Raw genomic sequence first — 27351 nt, 5'->3', positions numbered from 1 at the left:
GGGGGGAGCCTCTGCACTGGCCACAGTGCAGGCCCTCACCACCTCCTGGGCATCCCTATCTTCCCCCGGCTCAGAGGCTGCCTCCTACAGGAAGCCCTCCTTGATCCTGCTCTTTCCCCCAGGGGACACCTTTGCACATATTAGTGTGTTTATTCCTCTGTGTGCTTTTCTATCCCCAAACCAGAGCAAGAGCTCCCCGCGGGCAGGAACGATTTCACTGGTGCTTTTATCCCCGTTACTCTGCTCATGGCGGGCGCCCGTTAAATGTTTGCCAGGTCCATGACCGCGGCTGCTACAACTGTCCCTGCGGGAGATGATTCAGACGGACGTCTTAAAATGCCCTCGCGGCTATTCTGAGAATGATGAAAAAAGAAAAGCTGCAGGGCCGGCCCTCGGGGAGCGGGGCCGACCCCTTCTGTATGTCTGAAGTTTCGCCCTCCGCAAGGCAGAAAAAATTACAATTTCCTCTTCTCAAGAGAGTCACGATTCCCTTTGAAAAGTTCTCGCCTCCCCTGAAAGTCTCTTTCAGGTACCATGGATAGAAAGGCCAAAAACAAGCCAGGCCCGCCCTCGGGGACCCATCTCTAAGGTAGACAGCACGTGCGTGAGGAGCTGGGCCGAGGGAACGCTGAATGGGGGGGGGGGGGGGGGGAGAGTGGGGAGGCGTGGGGACAGGAGGGCAGGGGGAACGGGGGGGGGGGGGCAGGGAGAGTGGGAGGACGGGGGGCAGGGGGGGATTGCTCCCACATGAGGCTCCACGAGCTGAATAAGGAAGCCGGGACTGGGAGACAGAGGGCCCCGGGAGGGGCTCCAGGGCCGGGTGACAAGGAGACGGTCAGAGGGACGGGGTGGGGGGAGGGGGAGGACTCCAACCAAGATCGAGAAAGCGCAAGGACACCACGGAAAGCGGGAACGTACTTGGTTGTTTCTCGAAAAATTCTTGAAACTTCTTCCTTTCATATTCAACTGACTGGTGCATGAGATGCGGCCTAATGCTACTGACAGCAAAGTTAGCCATGTCTACCTTCATTAGGTCTAGCACGGAAAACAGTGCCCTGCAAGGCAGAAGGAAAAGACCGTTTTAGGCCCCTGGCTGCCGGCTTCCTGGGGCGCCCCCCTCCGGTGAGTCTGCCTGGCCCTCGCGGCCCTTTCTGGGAGGGTCTTTCCCCTCCCAGCCCAGGTTAAGCCCCTCCTTCCACAAAGAAACAGTTGGACAAGAAACCTCTGAAGCCTGTGGGCTTTTCTATAACTATGGCCCTTCCAGTGACCGTGGCCTCCCCGAGACTGTGGCCTCCCTGTGACCCTCCCTGTGACCGTGGCCTCCCCGTGACCGTGGCCTCCCCGTGGCCTCCCCGAGACCGTGGCCTCCCCATGACCGTGGCCTCCCCGAGACCGTGGCCTCCCCGTGGCCTCCCCGAGACCGTGGCCTCCCCGTGGCCTCCCCGAGACCGTGGCCTCCCCGTGGCCTCCCCGTGACCGTGGCCTCCCCGTGGCCTCCCCGAGACCGTGACCCTCCTCATGACCGTGGCCTCCCTGTGGCCTCTCCATGACCGTGGCCTCCCCATGGCCTCCCCGAGACCGCGGCCTCCCTGTGACCCTCCCCGAGACCGTGACCCTCCTCATGACCGTGGCCTCCCCGTGACCGTGGCCTCCCCGTGGCCTCCCCGAGACCGTGGCCTCCCCAGCTTTCTGACTGCTCCCAACACAGCCTCCTTGGGAGGAGCTTTTCATTCAGGTTCTGAGGGTGTTGCCCCCACATTCACGCCCTGTTCTCGTGTGCGTTCCGCGCCACATGGCACGGTTAAGCCCGAGCCCCTCGGTCTGTCAGCCCCTCGGGGGTGGGCAGCCCACTGATCGGGGTTTGCGGGCGGGGGATCAGGGCAGCGAAGGGGCTCGGAGCTGGCGCCCGGGGGCCGCTCCTGCCCCGGCCCCTCCCTTCTCTGGGATGCACACAATGACCCGCCCCCAGACGCGGGATTCTTCGCCTGCTCTGGGTCCAAGGTGCCCCCATGGGCCTTGCGGTCTGGGGAAGCCCTCAGAACATTCTCAGAAAAAGGCTTGAGTACAGAAAACAAAACATTATCCTGGAATACAGCGATCAACATATTGGAAAAATGAGTCTCCCAGAGCCTCGCCTGAGCCCCCGCTCCTGCTCTGGAACCGCTCAGAGAGGCGACGGCCGCTCCAGGGGAGACCGCGGTCCCCGGGCAGCGCTGGACGAGGCCCTTTTGTGGGCCCCAGTTCTCCCAAGTACCCGCTGGGTGGCCCTGGCTCTCGAAAGGGCCGGATGGAGCTGTCGCAGCCCTATGCGGGGGGAGAGGCAAGAAACGGAAACGAGGGGCTCCAAAGCTCAGCCGCGGCTGGGACCCAAGCCCCAGGAGGAAGCCCCCACCATAATCAGCACAACTGGCTCCTGTCCACTCTGAGAACCCTTCTGAGCCTTGGGGAAGGACAGCACCCCGAGGACTGAGGACAAAGGGACCTGGAAAGCCCCGAGGGCCTCGGGAACAGCGGGGGACTCAGCTAGGCCGGCCCTGCCCAGGGAGGGAGAGCCCGTCAGGTCCTGGGACTGGAGGTGAGGACTCTGGCCCAACTCTCCCTCCCATACTAGGAAGAGCTCCGGGAGACACGAGGCTTTAGGAATCCTGTTCTCTCCCTGCCCTCTCCATGGCACGTTCCCCACAGCAGGCCCAGGGGACCCGGGCTCCCGACCAGGCCCGGCCCACTCTTCTCCCGGGGGACATGGAAGGCCCTTGGTGCCCTTGCCCCGGCTGGGGGACATGGGGGAAGGTTTCCTATGGGACTGGCACAAATGTTTAATGTTCTACCAAGAAACTGTTTATCTTTGCAACTGGCAGGTCACCACTTCAAGGTTTTCATCAAAACATAAACAGACCCGGCAGCCTGTGCTGTGATACACCATCCCGGTCACTCAGGCCCAGGCAAGCGGGAGAGTGCCGGGGCCAAATCCCGTCCTTGATCCTTTTAAGTTGAGTGACCCCGGTGGGCAAATCAATTAACCTTCCTAACCCTCATTTTCTTCAACTAGAAAGTGGGGCTAATTATGACAGCCGTACAGCTGTGTCGCCTACACGGTCATCTGGGAAAGCCCCCCGCCCAGAGAATGTGAGCATCCCGCCAGAATGTCCTCCAGCCCCCTTCCAAGGAACCAGACGCCGACCCGCATTTTCCCCAGTGGAATCTCTGCTGGGAAATTCCCTCCTTGCCCAGAGACCGCGCCATTTGGAGGAGCTCCCTGAGGAGGAGGAACAAGTCAAGGAGAAAAGGCTCTAAATCCCACTGATAAATCTGTCATGTGAGCTGTGTGACCTTGGGGAATGCCCCTTAACCTCAGTCTCCTCATCAAATGGGCGTGATAAGACTTCTAAGACCCCCCTTTTACAGGGTTGTTGAGAGACTGAAATACAATAATATATGTAACAGCCTCTACAAACTTTAACGTATACATGAATGGGTTATCATCATTGTACCTATATAGTTATTACTGTCAACTGAAATTAAAAAAAAACAATAATAGTATTACATAAATATGGAGGACTGATGCAGGATGAAAAGGTGGGGACTGAGATCTCCACCTACATGATTAAGCTCTCATTCTGGAGGGACAGATAATTCATGGATTGCTACCTCTCCTGACAGAGAGATCTGATTCTTTTTTAAGATGGAAAATGAGAAGGTAGGAAATAGAAAGTGAACAGAGGTTAGAGTTCAAAAATGAGTGGTCGGGGGAGTAAAAAGCCTTACAGGATGATTTCATCTCTCAGCCCAAATCAAACTAATTCAATGTGCAATTATTAAGCACTTAGGAGTAAGACTCTGTACTAGGCCCTGGAAATACACAGACAAAATGCCAAAATCCTTCCTGTCCTCAAGGAGCTTTCGTTCTACTTGAAGATGGAAGAAAAGATTTAGAGCACTCCCCCAAAGGGCATGGAGGGAATCAGATAGTGTACCCCACTCTGCAAGAGGAAAGAGGAATCTCTTCTCTCTTCTCCAAGTTTAGCTTGAAAGACAGGATCCATAGCTCACAACACCTTCCCATTAAGGCAATTTTTTTGTACCTGAAAAGGGGAACTATTTCCTTAATGTCCTTCAATTTCTTAATCTCCTCATCTCTAGCTGGGGCACAGAGTGTTCCCATCATCCCAATGATGAATTCAGCCAGTCTGGAAATGTCCAGGGCTCCATTCTCTGCCTCCTGCTTTATCAGGTCCAGATCGAGGACTTCGCTGATCTGGTTTCTCAATCTACTGTGACCAGGCAGCAAGAAAGATAAGAGGGTCTAAAAGAAAGCAGAGGGAGACTTAATCAGCATTTCTCAGACAACACACTGGATACAGCCCCACAGAGGAATTGCACCATGATACCCATGATGACTAACTGGCAACTAGATTGTGAAATGCCTTGCTATTTAACCCCCAAAGCCACACAGGAATGGACAAAGCACTTTGGGGAACAACAGACGAGATTGGATTTCATCTGCTCAACTTTTAAAACTCCAGCCAACACAGAAAGGACGCTGGACAGGGAGCCTCAAGTCTGAATCTTGCCTCTACTTGTTAGAGATATACTCTTGACCAAGTCACAACTCTCTGGACCTCAGTTTACACATTTGTAAAATGTAGGAATTGGATTAAATCTCCACCTCTTAAATCTATGAAGGTTGGACCTAAATAACCACTGAGGCTCCTTCTTACACTAAGACTCTGTAATAAAAAATGTTCTTCATGGTATTTGTGGTGAAAAGTAGAGCAAGAAATAGTCCCATTTTTTCAATCATCCCAAAGTCAGGAGTTGAGGATGTAATTACTGTTAGGATACCCTGTAAATTACCCAAACTATAAATAACTGCATTTCAGTTACTTCATTAATGCTTTTCTTAGTTTGCTGTCACAGTGATGGCTTTCACAAATGTTTCTATCATAGTCCAATAGAGTAAATTTTCCACATGATCCTTTTGTCTTTTTAGCTGAAAAATGGGCAAAATAAAACCTTTGGTCTAGGACTTCAGAGAAGGTTAACCCAATGGGAAAACACTACATTCGACCACTGATGAGTTGTGAATGGACTTCTCTTCTTCCTTACCTCTTTGATTTCCCCAACAAGCTTGATGGCATGGTCATAAGTTGGTGGATCTTCACTTAGTTGGACACTCAAGCAATCCCAGAAAGCTTTATGGACAATCTCCCTGACTCTCTTCTCCAAGCTGTGAACAAATACAAAATGCAAAAATCTGAACTATAAATCAGAGACTCAAGAACAGAAATCATTTGGGTTTCAAGAATCCTGAATACAAGTAATTAGTGAACTAAGAGAGCTAAATAATTTATTATCAAATGGGAAAGTGGGAAAAACTGGACAAGTTCAGGATAAAACAGGTCAATTCCAGGTATAACTAGACCAATGACAGAGAGAATTTTTTCTGTCCTCCAGTAACAATCTTTTCTGATGCTTTATCGTGGATGTGACCTTAAACTCTTGTCTGATCAATTGGGAAAGTTTCAAGTAAAGGGATCAGTGAGGGGGAAAATGGTAAACTATATGCTGTAAAGTATTTTCAAGAATAAGAAAAGAGAGGCTACAAATTTGTGGGCTACTCAGAAGCTTCACTCCTCTATATCATGACTACTGTCTTGTAGAAGACAGATGGAAAGTAAACATATAGCAGCACAACCAACACTAAAATCTGGCTCTATTTTTGATAGGAAATGACTAATTAACAATGTGCAAGTCCTTTCAGAATCAGCTGATTATGGGCCCTTCTCAACTTACGTGAGTAGAAAGGTCAAAATCAATACACTTTAGTAGAAAAAAATTAAGATAGAAGGACACAATGTTCAATTACAACTCTTCCAACCAGACCTATTCAAAGAGGTTGTTGAGGGCCCCTGAATGGGAAGTGGATAAAGGAAAAGATAAGGATGAATACCATTCTCACAGAAGTTTAGTTTAAACAAAATAATTAGTACTAGGAGACTAAAAGAGGACAGAAAGAACTTCAGCCAGGAAAAAATTTGAGCTCTTTATCAAACAGAGGCCCAGGGCAATGTTGGATTAAAATCAGACTCATTTTTTAAAAGTTTATAGAGGTGTAAGATTACAAGGAATATTGTTCCACAAAGCAGTGAAGCACAGTGTAAGGGAAATGAGGCCTCACGAATTTGGAATGAGTCCCAAACAAATCCACACACAAAAAGAGCATTTATAGAATGAACTTGAATGAGGACACACAGACAAAAAAAAAGGAACATATCTGTTAGCATTTCTATAATAGACTATTTTCAATAATGGATCAGTGCAACGATGTCTAGGCTGGAAACAGTCAAGTAAAGTACTTACTGAACTCCTCTGTGTGGCTCTAGGCACTTACCACCACAGTCCCTGAGGTGCTATTAGAAATGAGACCCCAAAGAAGAGACTCCAATAGCAACAGTATCAGATCAAGCATAAATGGACAAACTCTATTCTAAGAGTGATTCAATTTTGAAAATTATGAATGAGGGCAAGATAAAGAGTCATTGGAAAAAATGACAGTCATTTGAATACTCCAAAAAAAGGCAGCCAAAAGGAAAAATCATGAACTACTAAGCCACATGGCTATTTCCTCTATATAGGAGGTCTTAATGAATATAATTTATATACAATATACAATATATTTATATATTGTTCACAGGTTCAAAGGTTCACAGATTTTGAGAAAAACTCAGCCTTAAAGGATTTCTTCTCGCAAAGTATATCCTCTGCACTGTGCAAGGCATAAAGCAAGATCATGGATGTGAGCTCAGTTATCTTCCACCACCTTGTGAGATGACCTCTCAACATCTATTTTTATAGATGGGGAGGATTTTCTAGATATTTGTATTTGTGGGTGAAATTTTGATGATTGCAAACTTCAGAAGATTGCAAACTACAGGATTCCTTGATGAGATCTATAAGCACTCATAAGAGAACAACTTAACAAAGTATAGCTCTTATAAAAACAATTGATACTAGGAGACCAAAGAGAACAGAAATTGCCTCTGTCAATAAATACTTAAACTAGCAAAACTAAAAATCCACACAGAAAAAAACTGTAAGACAAAATATAAGATAAAATGTATCTGGAATACACAGCTGGATGAATTGCCCATTGGATTACTCCTTCATTTATTTACCTATCTGGCAAAGACATTTACAGATGGACAATGCACTGTACTCAGAATGGAATAAGGAGAAGAGGGATAGCATCCTGGAAACCAGTGCTTTCAAAGATCATAAGTGCTCCCGGACACAAAATGAATTTTTTAAGAATGAAATTCTTCCAAGGATGCTACGTAATTGCAAATCATAGAACATCTCAATGTTTGATGAATCTCTACTGAAGGCAATCAAAAAAGAAAAAAATGGCAGGAGGCAAAGTAAATTTAAACAAGCTGTAGAGGATTAAGAATGATATCCAACACACCACAAATAATGTCAATGATACCACCTGGGAAATGCAAGATCCAAAACAGGAAGCTGGCCAGCCAGCCAAGTGTGCTGGGTGGTGGTCGGCCCAAGCATGGCAGGGGACCCAGAAGAAATCCTCCGGGCATCCAGAGGATCCTTTGCCAGAGGGCATAGTCAAGAATCCTCCAGGATAAGGAGGCGATGAGCCGCGCTCCAAGCCAGAAGGGCAAACTCCATTGAAACCAGGGCCACGAAGCCAAAACGGGATGCCTGCTAGCGCAGACTTAGAAAGCCATGTAATAACATCACCTTTGTTTTCCAGTGTTTTTATTTACTGCTATTTCTCAAGTGCATTTTGATGTACTCAGGACTTGTGTGGGTCACGGGTGGGCCAAAGACAGACCACGGATCCCCTGAGGCATCGAAGCCTGCAACCCTGGGGAGGACTAACCTTCCAACAGCTTGGCAACAGCTGCTGGTCCAGGAGGCAGCACAATAAGGTGCAGGGCAAAGACATTCTGAGCCTCCATTCTGGGAACTGCTCTTGGGCCCAAGCACAAACTGTCTCAAGACATCCAGGCCTGAGAATAGCTTATAGTCCAAAGACTTTCAGCTAGAGCGCATTTAACTTGTAAGTTCATGATTTTTTTCCTTTTTAACTTTTCACACAAAAAAATTAAATGTTAATTTGTTAATTAATGTTCTGTGCCTGTGTTGTTTACCCTGGCTAGGATGTGATCCTTGCAAAGAAATACAAGATATGTTAAATGCAAACATACTTATGAAACTCATTTTCCTTTATTAACTAATATCCCTCTAATGAAGGCACAAGTGGGCACTTAATTAGTATCTTTGCCTAAAGAACAAAGGGAAAGATAATGAATGGTGTTAGTAATTGAGCCAGTGTGCTCGCTTGCGTTCTCTCTGTCTCACACACACATACACATTCTGACACACATAATGACATCCTATCCAGACATAAGAAATGAACCTTGATTTCAGTGATATGGGGAATTCCCAGATGAGAAATCCCCTTTATCAATGTAAATCAGCCACTTATCTATAATTTAATACCCTGAGAACTATCAAGAACACTGAGTAGTTGGTTATCAGGGTCATACAGTCAGGACAGGTCAGAGAAAGGATACATGCATATGGCTATGTAGAAGGAAAGGCTGTTTCCCAGAACCATTTTCAAATTCCAACGAACTCTAATTTATAAATGTTTTAGTAACACAAGAACAATGCAAATCATCTTTTTCTCTCACACACAAATCCAAAAAGGCAAAGGAAAATGGAAAATATTGATTTTATGTTACAAAAGGACATAAATTAATTAAGTACATATAAATGGCCTCTCCAGAAATGGAAGAAACTGAAATGCTTTTGATAAGAAACAAAACCCAAACAAACTGTGATTCCATAACTTTTTTACCTGTCTTCTGGCAGTGCTGTTGGTTTTATCTGGAAGTCCCCATTCACTACAATTTCATGGGCCAATGCCATATTAGTAACTCCTTTGACCGTCTCCATGAGTTCATCCACTGATACAAATCGAGGAGGACTAGCTGTAACAAAAATCCACTGTAAGCCAGGTCAGCTTTTCTACAAAATAATATAGAAATAATCCTTACACACAATCGAATACCATCTTTCCTGACAACCTAGAACTAATTATAGCTTTGAATTTCTCACTCATTTTTTTCATCTTTAATCTTTTAAGCAGATTCCTATTTTATTGTTATTTATTCTTCTAAGCAAAAAAACATGTTATTCAAAATGATGGTTCCTTCTGAGCCAGCCAAAAAGGCACCGATTATGACAAACTGGGACCCAAAACTGAAATACAAAGACAGAATTCTTCTCTCTTTCACAAATCTGAAAATCCAATTCCAGATGGCTTCTCCTTTGTGTTCACCAGTACCAGACTGAGGAGCCTCTCTTTCCCCCTTCATCTCCAAAAAGTCAACTTCACAAACACATTTAAAGCTTCTTCCTGATCACATACAAAGGCTTGTGTCAAGAGCTGTCCACAACCCAAAAAAGATGAGACGTGGTGTCCTCTGTGGAGGGCCCCCATGCAGTGTGGACCATGACAGATAAACAACCAAACAGAATACCAGTACAAATTGGTCTTTGGTACCAGGAAGAATCAGATAGATACATAAGGGAGGGATCAACACACTAAAAGCTGGGTGAATCCTGACCTGTTCCACTCCACCAAAAAATTATCAAAAAAAAAAAAAAAAGTGCAAAAAGACTACGATCCCTGTGGCAAGATCTTGAGGCTAAAAGATTCACACAACTCTGGGAAGAAGTTATAACTGGAAGGGATGAAAGGATGTCAGTACAATATAAGGGCAAGTGAGAGAAAAGGAAAATCTAGATATATATATATAATGAAAAAGTCAATGTGGAAAACTTATAAAATCTTCTATTTTCAGTTCTGAGTTCGCTGCCTCTCTCACCCACTGAGAGAGAAGTCTAAAAATATGATACTTGTTATGCATGTAAAGTCAAACTAAATATTTTCACGTTAGTCATGAAAAATGTAAATAACTCTCACCTGGACAAGTCAGAGAAGGCTTCAAAGGGGAGCTGGTAGCTAAGCCAGGCACTGAAGAAAAGGATGTTAGCAGAAAGATGAAAGCACAAGGGATGACATGAACCAAGAGCAGAGATAGCAGGCAGGATGAAAACATGAAACCGGAGGAATACGGAGTTCACGAAGGGGAATAGTATGAGATAAGGCTGGAGATTGGGCTAATGCTAGAGCGTACACGAATGGCAGAATAATGACCCAATATATAATAATACTTAATAACTCAAAGCCTGAAAATCCAGAAAAATCCAGGGAAGAGAAGAGCTCATGGTCTAAAGGTGGAGGCACATCTGCATTTGGAAGGTGGGAGAAGGACACTAAGTCACACAGAACAATTAGACAAATCAGGGCCCCTGATACAGAGCCCCAGGAAGCCCAGGGACAGACAGTGCCTGGACACTACCATCAAGAAGGTTCCTCCAGGAAGTTTGTTTCTCAGGGAAATTCCACGTTTCTGGCAATCAAAGCAAATACCCAATCAGGAGGCCAAGCCCCAGCACAGACCTGGGATCTGGAACAGAGCCTCCAGCTTCTCTGGGCCTCAGTTCCCTCAGCTGTAAAATGAAGGGTCCGAATAAGAGCATCTGTTCCCACAGCCCTTCCCAGCTCTAAAATCCTCAGCCTCTGAGTCTCTGCACCCTTTCCTCCTCTTGGGCTGGCCAGAGGACCAGCAGCCGCTGGGGCAGAGGGGGAAGGCCGGACTTTCAGGGCTGGGGCCAGGACAGACATTCCAGAATGCCAGTAACTTATTCATTCCCTATTTCCCTGAGCAGGTAAGTCTCTGGGTCAGTAACTCCCCAGGTCTTAGGAATAGAAAAACAAAAGGGAGTGAGCGGGGTGGGGGAGAATGGCAGGTCCAGAGGAGGAGGAAAAGTCCCGTGGAACCAGAGGTTTCTAAACCTTATCTCATAAGTAAATGATAAAATCCAGGTAATAAAAAACGGGCCATTAGCCTGCATGCTATTTTTGTCCAAGGCTAGAATGATTTTTAAAGGTTGGCTCTTCTGGTCAAAGGTGATTTCCCAGTCCTTTTTTGCCCTTCACCTTCCCTCCTCCCTTATACTCATACAAAAGGAACCGGTCTGATTTAAACCTTTATTTGGTCATGAGGTTAAGTAAACATCGGGCAGTATTTTCAGGCAGCAGCAAAGAGGAAATGATCAAAGTCTCCCTGTACACAGTGACTGAGATAACCCTGCCCTCCTCCTGCATTACAGTAAGGAGACTCAGTCCCGCAAATGTGTTGTGATTCACCCACAATGAGATTCAGCTACAGTTATGCTGAAGGACCCATGGTTCAGCTGTGGTTTAATAAACTAATTTATGAGATGCTAAAACACGAAAAAAACAAAACAAAACTCTGTTCCTTGATGGCAAACGTAGAAGCAAATGCTTCAAACTGGCAAGTGCTCCTTGGACCCAAGGAAGCTGCCAAGGCACTGCCCATCACCAGCTCAAACTCAAAGGCTTTCCAGCTTGGCAGGACCCACTAGGGTCTGGCACAGATTCCAAGAACTAGGGTACCAGGAGGAAGGCTTCAGCGGGGCAATGGTTACAACCCCAAACAGCAGGAATGACTAAAGTTCTTTGGGAGTTAATTCTTGAAAATTTCTCAAGGGTCAGAAACACTGGAGTGTTATAAATCTGCAAATATGTCTCAAAACATTGAATTTATCTGTATTAAAGAGAAACAGGATACTGCTTATACTAGAGCTGGCCACTTTGAGAAGCATATATGGGAAATTCATTAAAAGTGGAAAAAAAAAAAAAAAACAATTCCCAAATGTACCAAACCATCATGGCAGAAGGGAGCTAGACCGTGCCCCGTAGGGATTAGGTGGGGAAGGATGCACAGTGGGAGGAAGCACTAAAATGAACTGGGTGAGGAGGAGCTGACCTGGTGTGTGGGGAGGAGGGGGTGGAAATAATGCCACTTGGCAGCTGGCTGGGTCAAATGCTCTCACTGGCTAGCCTTCTAGCCTTCATGCTTCTGAAAAAAGGAGGTCCGTCAGAACCAGGACCTGAACCTGGACAGATCTCCTGACTAAGCCCACTGTACTTTCTCCGACCCTAAAAGTCATGGCTCTTAATCAAATAGATTTTCTTCCTTTTTGGGGGGGGGGGAGGATAGGCCGAAACCTCTAATTTCATTGTAGAGAGAATTCACTCCCCAAGTATATCGCCTATTAAATGACTCTCCCTTTCTAAAGGAAGAATTCTCATTCTGGTTTATAAATCAGTGTCTGTTAATTTGGTTAGTGAATCATTAGCTCTGGGTAAGCTAATAAAACTGAATTTGCAAAGGATCAGATCCTGAACCGTAAAGCACTCTACAAACCAAAGTGCCATATACATGTGACTATTGTTATTATTATCAAATTTTGAAAACCAGAGCCCACAAATATATCTCCCTTTTGATGTTTGGCTTTTTACTAGAGAAAAATCCACCTAGAATAGTTTCATTTTCTTTTATTATTCAATGGATAATGGGGGGGGGGGGTTCTTTTCGATTTAAAATGCATTTGATGGGGCAGCTAGGTGGCGCAATGGATCAGGAAGACCTCAGCTCAACACTTACTGCTGGGTGACCCTGGGCCCGTCACCTAACTCCAACTGTCTCACCAACCCCCCAACAAACAAACAAAATAAATTATATTTGATAACCTCTATCAGATTGACTGCCATCATGGGAAGGAGAGTGAAGAGGGAGGAAGGGAGGAAGGAAAAAATGGAAACAAAATATTGTAAAAGTAAATGTTGAAAACTAATTTTTTTTTTTTTTTTTTTGCCGAGGCAACTGGGGTTAAGTGACTTGCCGAGTGTGACACAGCCAGGAAGTATTAAGTGTCTGAGGGCAGATCTGAACTCGGTTCTCCTGACTTCTGGGGTGGTGCTCTATCCACTGCCCACCTAGCTGCTCCTAATAAGTAAATTTAAAAAAATTAAAATACATATGATTAGGAAATCTCCTTTCCTAATGCAGCTGTCAGTAGCCATACTGAAGCTTCTAGTCCTAAGGAGCTTTCCATCAGGGCTGAGGTTTTAAATGAGCCCCCAGCCGGGTGGGAGGCAAGACAGGAAGCTGCCTGGCACTCTCCTGTTCAGCACCTGGAGCTGTCCCAGAGGCCCCCTCCCTCTCAGGGAAAGCTGGCTGGGCAGGGCCCAGGGGACTTCCCTGGGGACAGGCCAGCCTCCAGATGCTGCCATCTAAGAGTGCTGGAACTCACAGAGGCAACAGCACAAGATTTCACTCCAGCTTTTTAGGGAACCGGAGCCAGAGACTGAGGCCGAGGCCGGGGCTTCACCCCTGCACAGAGATCAGCCACCCTTGTGCTGCCCTAAAGCCCAGGAGCTGGAAACCCAATCAACTGCCTGGGTTCTTGGGGAGACCGGCACCAACAGGTATCATATTCTGGGCCACAGAGAGGGCCCCCAGGGAGGGGCAGTGGCCAATCTCCTTTGCTAACCAAATGAATGAGACTGGTTTAAAAATGGGGATTATAGCCTGGCCCCCACAGGAGAGCCACCTGAGAGGTGTGTTCCTTGTCATCTCTGTGGGGAAGACCACGGTGTTGGGACTGGCAGAGGTGGGATGGAGAGGGCCCTCCAAGGCCTCCACCAGGCTGCTGCTGAGGAAGGTCTGGACATGCAGATAACGGGCCCAAAGTTGGCCGGTGAGCACAAGACCAGAAGGAAGGCCGCCACGCTGTGGGGAGCAAGCCTGCTGAGTTCCTAAAGGGCTTTCTGTGGCTGCTGTGGGGCAGGGATGCTTGTCCCCATTCTACAGACAAGTAAACCAGGGGCACAGAGCCCTGTCTGTCACTGGGGCCGGGTCGGTGGGAGAAGCAGGATAAGAGCGCATCTAAACCTCTTTTCCTCTGTTCTATCATGCTGCCTGTGAGAAACTGCTCTTCAGTATCCCAGGTGGAGTCCTGCCTAGGGAACCGGGGCCGGAAACGCTGTGAGACTCTGGTTTTCAAAACCCCTCGTCCATCACTTCCCATCCCTACATCCCTGCCTTGCATCGCATGCTCCCAGGAGACGGTTTCTCTTTCAGGAGTTACTTTTTGAACTGGAGGCTCCCTGAGATTTATATGAAATACCTGCTGTGAGCCAGGCCATGTGCTAATAAGACATTAACAACAGCATCCCATTTGATCCTCACATCAGTCCTGGGGGCTAAGTACTGTTCTTATACCCATTTTACAGATAAGGAGACTGAGGCAAATGCAGCTTCAATAACTTGGCTGGAGTTCTATGGGCAATAAGTGTCAGACTAATTTGAACTCGGATCTTTTTGGCTCCAGTCTGGCCCTCTCTCCCCTGGATTCCAGCTGCCTCAGGTCCCTTAAGTTCGGCCGCAGGACTTCTACAATCCCTGGCCTGAGGCTGGCTGCTTCTGGGAAGGTTCCGGGCCACAGCTCATCCCATCTGTGCTTTTTGTAATCCCTGACAGAGAGGGAGCTCCTACTTCCAGATGTCCACGGTCAGAATGAGGTTGGAATGGGACTCCTGGGGTTTACTTAGAAAGGAGGGGGACAACTGCAGCTGAGGGAGCCAAAAGGAGAGTTTTGGGGACCAGAGAGAGGCAGGGCCGGGCAAAGGAAGGGAGGCGGGATGCTCGGCCGCAGGCCTCCATCTGCCTCCCACCAGCCGGGAGAGCCAGGGAGCCCGCTGGACCCCCTGAGCCGTTAAGTGTCTTCCACCTCAAGCTGTAATGCGGAGAAACTGAGCAAGATAGAGATTAAAGAGCATTTAATAATTTATTAAATGGGAAAGATTTACTGGGACCAAATGGATCCATGGTTTGGTGGCTCAGACTCAGGAGGTAGATGGAGGCAGGGCCTGAGTCAGGGTGCTGAGAGTGGGAACGGGACTCTGACAGGGCGGGGTGAGCCACCAGAGATGGGGGTGACATAATGGGGGGAGGAACCCTGGACATGGGGAGAGGCATCTTGATAAGACAGTATCTGACATTCTGATAGCTTGGGATGCCGAGAGGCATTCTGATATTCTAAAACACAAGATCTTTTATCCTTATCAGATATTCTAATTAAGAGGGAGGGGAGGTTTTGCAGGATTAAGTAGAACAATTATAGACTGAGGCAGAACAATTAGGGAAACCGAGGTAGGACAATTTAGGGAAACTGAGTCAGGATAATTAAAGGAGAACTGTGGCACAACAAAGCATCCCTTCGGCTCGCAGCCCCAGACACACATGGCGCATTACCCCGCAAAGAGAAAAGGGAACAGATGAAGGAGTCTGAATCCCCTGGCAGGGCCAGGGTCAGCCAACAACAGGCCAAAGGATGGCATCAGTCACCCATAAAAGCATTCCGCTTTAATGAAAGCTTGCAGTCACCAATCAATTGTCACAGACTCATAGAACTGGGGGGATCTCTGTGGTCCCAGCACCCCAAGCCAAACACGGTGGGCCCCCCACCTTTGCTCACCAACTACTGGGAGAAAGGGAGGCTGTTTCTTCCAGAGACCATCCCCGTCTACCTATGAAAAGTCCTCATTTTTAGTAGGGATTTCCTGATGTCAGGGGAGACCCCATCTCTGCACCTTCTTCTTCGTTTTACCTCCTGGGGGAGTTAGTCTGACTCTGCTTTCACCCTGCACCCCAAGTAAGTCACGCAGAGCCTCCCGGCCCCCCCCCCCCCAGCCTTCTCCAGCCTAGATACTCTGACTGAGCCTCCGTCCCAGGGTGAGCAGACTAGAAAAGGACAGGGACGTCCAGCGCCACGCTCTCTGATCCGCAGGAGAACCGGGCCCGCATCGGAGCAGTCCATTTTGGTTCCGTACCAGCTCCAGAGCCTACAAATGCCACCAAAAAATGGCCCCTGCCCTCGGAGAGGCTTTCCTTCTCCTGGGGGATGAAACGGATAAAGAGAAGAATCCAAAGCTGGTCTCCAGGTGCCCCGGGGACACATGGGCATCAGTCATAATAAGGAATGAGGAATGCCTTCATTAATTCAAGATGAACCACATTATAGGCGGGCCCTCCTCTATTCACCAAAGGGCTGCCTAGAGGAAGAGTGAAATAATTACCTGGGAAGCATTCTGAACAGTTCATAAGAGCGTCACAAGAGCCGGAAATGTTTGTACTTATTCCAGCTCCCCAGCTACCCCACTTTAGAGAGATATCATCGCTCTAACATTCCTAAACTATGACAGTGCTCCAAAAAATGCCCCAAACCACCTTCATTTTGGGACATTTGCCAATTGTTTTAGCAGCCTGCAAAAAAACCCACCAAAAACTGCAGGTTGGGGCAGCTTCTAGGGGTCACATGGAAACCACCCTTTGATCTGCCCATTCTCAGCACTAACTCTGGGGATTCAAAGTCCTTTCAGACTCATGGGAACCGAGCCCTCGGGCGCTGGGGTGAGCATGCACTAAATTCACAGACATGCACAAACCAACATCCATTTTCACCTGTTTAGCCCTAGAGGAAAACAAAAAAATCAAACCTCTCAATCCCCTTTTTGGCTCAATGAGAAAGGCACATTTTACACATCTAGTTTTCTCTTCTGTAAAATGGGGAGAACCATACTCGAGGTTCTTCCTTGAAAGGGCTGCTGTGAAAATGAAGGGAGATGATACATGGAAAGTATTATGTAAAAAGTTAAAAAAAAATAAAGTAAAGCATTCGACTTGGTGCCAGGAGAAACCTGATTCAAATCCCACCTCTGAAGCCTATATGTTATATAACCACAGGCAAGGCAGTTAACCTCCGAGTCTCAGTTTGTCTACCCACAAAATGGCAACAGTATTACTTATAAGTAGGAGTTGCACTGAAAAGCTGTTGCGTGGATCAAATAATAATATATTTAAAGTAATAAATAAATGTCAACTGTGTTCTCCTCAGTACTGGTAGAGAATAATGGGTACTAACTGCTAGACAGGCTGTTAGGTGTTGATTTTGTTAAATTTCTTATTTATCAAAGCAGAGGGTTCAATGGAAGCAAAGAAAAAGTACATGAAGACATGACTGATATTAAAAAAAAACCCAACAAAAAAACACAAAGGCACTAAATAATTAAAGTACATATTAGAATATGATTAAGTACATTAGAAAGTAATGAGGTCCAGCAGGGAAAGTCTTGGCTTTGGAGTCAAAGGAACTGGGCCCAAACCCTACCTTTAAAGCTTGGTACCAAGCCACATAGTTTAACTATTCTGGATCTCAGTGTCCTCCTCTGTAACATGAAGGGGTTGATAGCCTGAGAAACTCTGCAGCTCCAAATCTATGACTCTGTGCTTCAATGTTTTAAAAATAAAAGGCCATGGGATAGCAATTTGGGGAGGGGGGGGCACAGAAGCATATAAATGTAAGTTATTATTTTTGTCCAGTTCTAATGACACCCAGAGAAGCGGCACTGCCCGGGAAGACACAAGAAGGAAGGCCCACCTGATCACTAAAATATTCATTTCCTATGTAAGCAAAACCCTGCGGGAATCACCCTGCTGAGGCAATGGGCCAAGTCTGCTGGACAAGGTGCTTTTCTTCAGTGTTAATTATTGGCCACCTGTGTACCCTTAAATCACATGCAGCATGGGGGCTGGCCCCCCAGAGGGGTGAGGGCTGCCCTTCGATCTGGGGATGAGACACTGGGGGCTCCCAGGCACTTACACTGAGGTCTGGGCAGTCTCTGAGGGCTGGGAGTGCTCTGCCGGATCCGCTTCCGGACGGACTCGTCAGACCCCTCTACACCATCTTCTAGGGCTCGCTCTGAATCGCTTGGGTGAGGCTTATCGTCGTGGTTCTCGGACATCCTCAGTGGGTTTATCCGATTTCCTAAGAAAGGGGGAGATGACCATAAGAAAGGAGTCACTGTTCTGTTCCTGGGACTTGGGGCCAGTCCCTTCCCGCTCCAAGCTTCAGTTTCCTGCGAGGTAAAACGAGGCTGTTGCCTGATGTTCCCCATAAACAGCGGGGGCTTCTGTGTGAGCGGATGTTCTAAAAGGCCCTAGGCTGGGACACCCTGAGCCACCCCCAAAGAATGAGAACCTCCAGAAGGGCAGAAGTTGGAGCCAAAGGACCCCAGTTCGGATCCCAACACTGCCCACAACTACGTATTAAAACTTGGGCAATATAAAGTTATCAAACTGTGCAAACCTTTTGATCCAGCAGTGTTTCTACTGGGCTTATATCCCAAAGAGATCTTAAAGAAGGGAAAGGGACCTGTATGTGCAAGAATGTCTGTGGTAGCCCTGTTTGTAGTGGCCAGAAACTGGAAACTGAGTGGATGCCCATCAATTGGAGAACGGCCGAATAAATTGTGGTATATGAATATTATGGAATTTTATTGTTCGGTAAGAAATGACCAGCAGGATGATTTCAGAAAGGCCTGGCGAGACTTACATGAACTGATGCTGAGTGAAATGAGCAGAACCAGGAGATCATTATATAATTCAACAATGATACTGCATGAGGATGTATTCTGATGGAAGTGAATTTCTTTGACAAAGAGAAGATCTAAATCAGTTCCAGTTGATCAATGATGGACAGAAGCAGCTACACCCAAAGAAAGAACACTGGGAAATGAATGTAAACTGTTTGCATTTTTGTTTTTCTTCCCAGGTTATTTTTACCTTCTGAATCCAATTCTTCCTGTGCAACAAGAGAACTGTTCGGTTCTGCAAACATATATTGTATCTAGGATATACTATAACATATTTAACTTGTATAGGACTGCTTGCCATCTGGGGGACGGGGTGGAGGGAGGGAAGGGGAAAGTCAGAACAGAAGTGAGTGCAAGGGATAATGTTGTAAAAAATTACCCAGGCATGGGCTCTGTCAATAAAAAGTTATAATTATGGAAAAAAAAAAAAAAACTTGGCCAAGTCAAATAAATGGCCTTAGCAAGTGGAAGAACTAAGCTGGGTCATCATTCCCCTGCAGGTTTAAGTAGGCGTAGGACCATGCAGGGGCAGGCCCTTCCTTGTCCTTTCTCACCTAGAGCATGGCTTCTTAAATTTTTTCTACTCGTGACCCCCTTTTGCCTGAGAAATGCTTATGTGGCCTCGGGTATAGGTGTATAAAACAGCTGTACAAATCAAACATTTATCTGTGGCTTGTTCAGTGACGAGATCCATAATTTAAGAAGCTGAGTCCTAGAACACTCCCAGTCTCTTTCCAGCTGTAGATATTCTAAGCTGAGACAAGTAAGAAATCTTCCTAAAGCCTGCTCAGTTCCCTCCTCAAATCCTCGATGCTTTGGCCAACTCTGCACAAAATGAAGTCTCTACTGCTGACGTTCAACACCTTTCATGCTCTAGCTCCATCTTCCATCACAACTACTAATACTTATAATTTCAAGGTTTAAATCAGATTGCTTGCTGTCTTGGGGAGGGGGCAGGGAAAGGGAGAGAGCTAAATTTGGAACTCAAAATCTCATAAAAACGAATGTTGAAAACTATCTTTACAAAATAAAAAAAATATCATTGAAGTAAGGGGGGAAGGAATTTGAAGGTTTGTAAAGTGCTTTTTTATTATATAGGGTATCCCAAAAGTTGTTCTAAGGATTAAATAAATGAATTAATACTAAGCATCCCAAAAGTCGGCACAAAGATTTCTGAGACACCGTCTATTATTTACATTACAACAATCCTGGGAGGTAGGTGCTGTTATTGTCCCCATTGTGCAGATGAGGATACTGTGGCAGACAGAGGCTGACTTGCTCAGGGTTACAATCCAACTGGACTGTCCTATTTCTCTGGCCCTGCCTTCTCCCACCTCAGTGCCTTTGTCCACACCATCACTCATACCTGGAATTACTTCCCATTTACCTCTGTCTCTTGTGAGGCGCTGGGCTCTAGAATCCCATGGCCCCAGTTAATGGCAGAGATTTTAATGAGATCATATGTACAGAGGGCTGAGCCAGGACCTGGGGCAGAGTTCTTACTGAAATCATTCTCTGGAAGACCCAATTGAGATTCTGCCTCCTCTACGATGCCAGTCAATCAATCAACCCACTAGCGCTCTTTAAGCACCTACTATGTGCCAGACACTGGGGATAAAAAGAAAGGTAAATAACCCAGTCCCTTCTCTCAAGGAGTCCCCAATCTGGTGGACAGCACACACACACACACACACACACACACACACACACACACACACACACTCTACAAACAAGAAGCATGCAGGACACATTGGAGGGGAGGGTCTCTGGACAGGGCTAGAGAGGGAGACTCCTTGGAAAAGAAACTGGAGAAAGCCAGGGAAGCTGGGAAAGGGAGATGTTTCGGATAACAGGCTTGGATCAGGGCCACACCACTAGATCACAGAGAACGGGAAGGGCAGTAAGGTGTAAGGAGACAGGAAAGGGAGGAAGAGGCTGGGCTCTCAAGGGCTTTAAAAACTAAAGAGAGGATCTGAAAGCCCTTTATTAGAGATAATAAGGAGCCACTGGAGTTGAATGGGGGGAGAGGGACATGATCAGACGTGCTAGAAGAGAACCACTTTGGCAGGTGAATGGAGGATAGGCGGCTACTCTATGCAAAGACAGAAATGTTGGAGGAGAGAAGGATACAGAGGAACCTTGACAGCGGATGGGCTATGGTGGGGGGGGCGAGAGGGAGCTTGATGGGACCCTTGACAATAATGGGGAAGTCAGGAAGAGGGGAGGGTTGGGGGGGAACAAGCTCAATTTTGGTCATGCCAAGTTTAGATGGCTGTGGGACAGCCAGGATATCTAAGAGTGGAAGATGAGAGACTGGAAGTTGGAGGAGAGACTGGGGCCGAGCAAGCGGATCTGTGAGTGATCTGCAGAGACGGACACAAAGCAGGGAGCTGGTGAGCATGCCGACCGAGCCTTGCAGAGCAAGATCAGGCCCTGGAAACCTTTCCAAAGAGGAGGCCCGCCCCCTGAAAGCCATCTGCCTGGCTGCCCTCGCCTCCTCACGGTTCCTAATCCCAGTGACTGGCGTGCTGGTTCCAATGCCCCTTAGACTGTGAGCTTCAAGAGGGCGGGGCTGACCTTCCTCCTTAGTGGGACTGGAGAAATGTTTGCCGAATGGCAGCAAACCCCAGTTCTGGCAAATCTTTACAAGGCATGTCTTGGATAAATGCTCCCATGTTCAAAGAAAAGAGGGACCCAAAGAGACATGAGAAGACGGGTGAGGGGCACCAGCCAGGGAGGTGAATTGAGAGTCGGAAGCCTGCATTACCATCGCGGCCACCTTTCCCTGAGCCGCTCTGCCTGGACCTCAATTCCTTCACCTGTAAAATGGGGAGATTAAATCAAGAGGTCTCTGAGGTGACCATCAAGCCTAAGTCGGGCAGAGAACAGGCAGCAGATCAATAACCATCATGCACACACTGACTACCATGTAAAAATGGTATTCTCATTAATGAGCAACAATGAAATCCAAGGGGGAAACTACAGAATGAAAAAATGTCAGCCATGGAGGCAAGAAGGATATCACTTTATTTTGTTACTTCACATAATCAGAAAAAAAAAAACACACTATTTTGGTCCTTATGATTGTACAGGGGATCATTTTGTTTTAGGGGATGATTATCATTAATAATAATAATGCTCAGGAAACGAACACATTAAAGACGAATCCCAATCTCTCCTCTAGGACAAGGGGCCGGAGGGGCCCAAGTGAAGCAAGAGACTGTGACCCAGGGGAATAAGGGATGGCTGGGGTTTGGGGACCTGAGCCTGACTTCAGAGGATCCTCTTGTTGGGATTAAGGCAAATACAAGCCCTGCTGTCCCAGGGGCTTCTAGGGGCTTCGAAGCGTTCTTGTGAAGTCTGGTTTTTCTCCAGGTCTTTTGTGTTCCTGGGATGTTAATAACCACAACTGAGAGTGAGCTGTGTGGGGAAAAGGACGCCATGTATTTTTCAACAGGGATGTCCATCGCTGAAAATAATCAGCACCTGGACTGTCTGAAGTCTGGGAATAATAAAAAGCAACTTCATAAATACTAATTAGACTCCATCCCCCCCACCTGGAAGATGATCAAAGAGTATGGCGGTGCTTTGGGGAAGCTCCTTGGCAGTCATGCTTGGAGGGGGAGAGGGGGAGGCTGCGCAGAGAGAAGGAACCCAGATCATATTTGTCTAAGATCTGGAGGAAGAACTCCAGGCAAGGGAATGAGGGGCTGATGATGGAGCTGGAATTTCCCAAACCTGCATCTTTCCCCCTTTCTCTCTGTACTGAGATTCTTAGATGCTTCCTTCCTCCCCCAGTGCCTGCCTCTAAACAGGATTGGAAACGCCCAAGCTTGGCAGTTGGTATTTTGGTCAAGGTTCCATCACCATAGTGATCTTTAACCTTTTTAGTGACAGGGACCTCTTAGGTAATGTTACTGCGATCTGGTGAAGCCGGAGGACCCTTTCTTAAATGTTTTTGGATGTATAAAACAAAATGCACAGGATTACAAAAAGAAAGCAATTATGTTGAAATAGTCACTGAAATAAAATGATCAGCCATCTAGGTGAAGATGGCTGGCGTTCCTGAGCTGTTTGGTGTGAGAAAACAAAAACAGATGATTGAGACAACCAGAGCCCAGAGTAAGGGATCACTGAGTCCAACCCTCATTTGACAGTTGTGAAACTCAAGACGTATAAAGATCAAGGGACTGAGCCACTTAGTGGTTCCTGGTTCCAAACTCTCAGCACTCTGCCCACCAGCAAAAGACAAGGGAACCCCTTGGCAATCTTTGATAGCTCTATTCTACACAGTCAGAAACAGAGGTTTCTTCTCATCTAAGATCTTGGCTTCAAGGATCTGTGATTTTACTAGTCACATCTCTATGAAGATATCTCATAGTCAATCAACCAATAAAGACTTATTAAGCCAATACTGTGTGCTAAGCACTGTACTAAAAGCTGAAGATACAAACAAAAAGCAAAAAAAAAAAAAAATTATCTTTATTCTCAGGGAGCTTTTATTCTTTTTTCTCTTTTTTCCTTTCCACCCTCCTCAATAATATTTGATTTTTCCAAATACAAATTAAGACAGTTTTCAATATCTATTTTTTCCTTCTAAATATATTTCCACATCATGCCGCACAAGAAAAATCAGACCAAAAAGGAAAAAAAAAAACATATGTTAGAATACTTGCCATCTGGGGGGGAGGAGAAGGGAGGAAAAAGATTTGGAACACAAGTTTTTGCAAGGATGAATGTTGAAAATTATCTATGCATGTGTTTTGAAAATTAAAAAGCTTTAATAAAAAAAAATTCTGTTCCTAAAAAAAAGGGGCCTGCTACAAATATTTTTTGCACATGTGGATCTTTTCCCCTTTTTTAAGATTTCTTTGTGATACAGACCCATTACCATACATTTTTGAAAGAGTTTGTGTTCCAAATTCTTCTCCCTCTTTCCTTTATCTCAAAACAGCAAGCAATCTGATATAGGCTAAATCTGGGCAATCCTTTTAAACAGATTTCCATATTTGTCATATTGTGCAAGAGAAATAAGACCAAAAGAGGAAAAAAATGAGAAAGAAAAAGCAAATAAACAAAAATGATGAAAATACTATAATCCCCATTCAGTCTCCATAGTTTTCTCTCTGGATGTGGATGACACTTTCCATCACAATTCTACTGGAACTGAGGGAAGATTCTAATGGGGAAACAATACATATATAGATAGATATACAGGTCATATAGAGTAGAAGAAAGATCATTTTTAAGGGGAAGGCATTCAACAGCTGCTATGTCTATGTGACAGTGAGTAAAATGGTAACTAGAAAACATTTTATATATCTTTCTGTATTTATGTATATGTAAACATATATTAGTGTTATATATGTGTCTATGTATACACATCATACATATGTATATAATATTCTATATATTCATTATCCCTTCCATAATTCAACTTTCCCCATCAAGTGTCAGTATATTGTAGAGTCAGCATAAGAAATTAAATGGAAATTTTGGGGAGAAGCCACAGATAACATGTGAAGGCCAGCAGGCAACACAACAAAGATTTAGAAACTCAGAAACATAAAATATATGTATAATATTTTACCTTTTAAAATCATAATAATTCAGACTTTACTGGTATTAAGGGAGGCCCAAAATTTTTTATGGATTTTCCAGATCATGGGAGTGCCACACCTGTAACTCCCTTGATATGTAGGGATAACTGTACATAATATTGTAATACACCATTGTGTAGATATTATATACAATATAAATTATTGTATATCTATATGGATACATATAGATATACAATGTGCCCTAAATGTATATATACACAGAGAAAGAGGGAGAGAAAGAAAAAGAGAAAGAAAGGGAAAGAGGAGGAAAGGAAGAGGGAGGGAAGAGAGAGAGGAAGAAAAATAAACAGACAAGGTCTAGATAGATCTAGTAATTTCACTGGTATAGGGAACTCTCAGATGAGGAAATTCCCTCTAGCAATTCGGTTCCACATTTTATAGTCATGAAAATTAAAAAATTAAATTAAATTAGTATATTTCAGAGATGAACCCAGATCTTCCTATTTCTGCATCACTGCCTCTCATATGTTTACAAAACTCCACATTGGTGTGGCTGTTGGGAAACAGGCATTTATATACATTGTTGTTGGACTGGCATAAATATTTTGGGAAGGCAATATTCACTCAAGAGTTTTGGCACTAGACCCAGTGGATTCTATTATTGGGACTTTATTGTAAAATATGAAAGAGGGGGAAAGGACTTGTTTTGTATAATACCCATAGCTACACTGTCTCAGCCCCTCCTCTTTCTCCCTTTTCTCTGTAACATCCATATATACACACACATATAACTGAAACAAATTATCCATCCAACAATTTGAGATTCATGAGATCATGAGAATGATGAGAAATAGTAACATGTTTTGAACAGAATGCCAGCTTTAGAATTAAGAAGACCTGAGAGTTGTCCACAAACCTGTATGACCTTGGACAAAATCCTGAGTCTGTTTCCTCATCTGCAAAATGAGGGGGTTGGACTACTACCTTCCAGTTCTAAACATATGCTCCTATAAAGTAACCCAAGCAACCCTACAATACCTTAAGTTACTGTATCAATGAAGATAGTTTACACTAATGAAATCCTAGGTCCAGAACCACACCCCTTTGTCCCCAAGATATTAATGTAATAGAATAATGTGGTACCATAAAATGACAAATATGAAGCAAAGAAGAAAATGTGGGAAGACCTACAAAGAAATAATGAAAACTGAGAGCAGGAGACCCAAAACTGCATATATGTTAACAAGTAGATTTAAAAAAAAAGAAGAAGAAAGGAAAAGAAATAAGATAAAATCAGAAGTAGCAGGATTTCTAACAGGCAAAGAAAAGGACACTAAACAAAAAAAAAAAAATTGGGGGGGGTCTATTTGTTATTTATTTGGTTCTACTATATTAAATGTCAAGAGTTTTGTAAAAATTTAATTCATTATTTTGTACAGCAGATTTTACTTGCTGAGTCATTAAGTTTATAAAGTTTTGGGGTTGTTGTTTTTTTTTAATTTAATAAAAAGTTTCTGTGGCCCTAAAGTTCACCATCTCATACCTCCCCATCTATTTGGGAATGAACAGCATCCACAGGGAAAACCACAGGCCTCTCCTTCCTCCCTCAGAGCCTGGGCTGCTGGACAGCTCTGTTTCCTTATCATCTGCCCACTACTTTCTCCTGAGATCCTGTAGAGCAGGACTGCGGGACAGTTTTTCTGCCAAGGGCCTTTTGGATATTTATAACATCATTCTCAGGCCATACAAAATTATCAACATACAGAACTCAAGCCGAGGAGGACTGTTGTGTTTAGCTTTTAGTTCATCATTGCCCGAGGTTAACTTAGCAGATGATTTCACGGGCCTTAAACTTGTCCTATCCTTGCAGCAATTACCCAATTTCTATGCCCCAGTAGCCCTTATCTGTCCCTTCCCCTTTCACTCCATACTCAAATAGCCCAGGACCTCGCCATCCTCAGAATTTCCTGGATCTCAGTTCTGGAGGTCTGTGTCCCTTAGGTGCCCATTCTTCCAATTAAAGTGTGAACTCTGACAACAGAGACTCTTCCTATTTGTATTCCCAGTCAGCACTTGGAAACAGTGAATGCTTAATAAATGCCCTTTCCCATTCATTTCTTCATTCATGGCCGATCTGATGTGAACTTTTAATTTCACATTTGATTGTGGCCCAAATTCAAGTCTCTTTGGAGCCTCACCCATCTGGATTCCTAAAGTTCTGATTGGATCTAGCTACTGACATTTATAAAACCTGCATCCAATGGACAAGGGACCATCTGGAATCATCCCGATGGCTCTGAGGAGAAAGGGAAGCTGGCTGAAATCCAATTCGTTTGTATGTCATGGCATCACCTCCCTGATGTCATGGCCATCTTTGAGAACAAAGAATAAACCACAACCTCTGGGAGGAGTACTAGGAGCTGCCCACCGGGAGCCAACATAACTGGCCGGTTGGGCAACAAAACTTTTCTATTTTCTTTCTTCTTTTCCTTTCCTTTCCTCTATCCACAGAGAGAATCATACTTATACCTGTTGGTGATCTGCCCAAAGAAGGTGCATTTTGGTCACTGAAAACTTCCAAGATATCTTGGGGTTTACTAACTGGATTTCTTTCTTAAGGACCCTGCCTTAAACACAAATCATTGACTCTCAAGGAATGACCAACAAGAGGTGCCAGGCCAAGTCATTCTTCATCGTTTAGGCTCCGATTGGCCCAAAATGAATGTAAATAGCAAGGATTTGATTTTTTTTTTTTTGGACTAGGTGAAAGAGGCCATTCTCTGCCTCCTCTCTCACCAAGCCATAATCAGGGACTGGGTGTTGTCTCAAACTGAGACCCTCAGGGAAATGGTGCTGGTGACTTTGCACAGCCCCCCCTCACTTCCATCCATTTCCTTGCATGTGATGGCACCTCCTCCCTGAGAATGAAGGACAGAGAACCACCACCTCCCGGTCCGTTTTCCTCTCTTCTCCGCACTAGCCTGTAGCTTCCTGACCACACCGGCTCTGAAACGTCTTGTACACACTCAAGGAGCACTTCCAGATCTGGGTAACTGTAAGAGACTTGAGGGCAAGTCCGTGCTGTGGAGAGAGTTGGTGGAACGGGGTTGGAACCCCAGGGGGGCGAAGTGAGAACACTAGTAAAGAATGAAGGAGCTCCTAAGGGGCTGAGTTCAAATCCGAGTTCATACCCTTCTTAGCTGGATGGCCGCGGCAAAGACACTGCCTGCCTCACTGTTCCCATCTGTAAAATGGGGGCTCATAATAGCAGATACATCGAAAGATGTGGGGATACAATGGCACGATGGAAGAAAAGGGCTTGGCAGAGTG

General features: G+C 45.4%; 1 protein-coding gene across 1 annotated transcript in view; it reads right to left on the bottom strand.

Moving 5' to 3' along the window:
- Positions 1 to 27351, bottom strand: part of TCP11L1 (t-complex 11 like 1) — a 39572-nt gene that overhangs the window by 11758 nt on the left and 463 nt on the right. The window contains exons 2-6 of the mRNA XM_051966102.1: positions 17689 to 17853; positions 8885 to 9017; positions 5107 to 5227; positions 4083 to 4303; positions 919 to 1055 (exon numbers count right to left, since the gene is read on the bottom strand). Coding sequence (XP_051822062.1) covers positions 919 to 1055; positions 4083 to 4303; positions 5107 to 5227; positions 8885 to 9017; positions 17689 to 17830 — 754 coding nt within the window. The 5' untranslated portion in view covers positions 17831 to 17853. The remainder of the gene's footprint in view (positions 1 to 918; positions 1056 to 4082; positions 4304 to 5106; positions 5228 to 8884; positions 9018 to 17688; positions 17854 to 27351) is intronic.

This window comes from Antechinus flavipes, chromosome 6 (assembly GCF_016432865.1).
Source record: "Antechinus flavipes isolate AdamAnt ecotype Samford, QLD, Australia chromosome 6, AdamAnt_v2, whole genome shotgun sequence".
NCBI classification, from domain to species: Eukaryota; Metazoa; Chordata; class Mammalia; order Dasyuromorphia; family Dasyuridae; genus Antechinus; species Antechinus flavipes.
The sequence above is the reverse complement of the archived record's forward strand: the minus strand, read 5'-3'. Positions and strand labels throughout refer to the sequence as shown.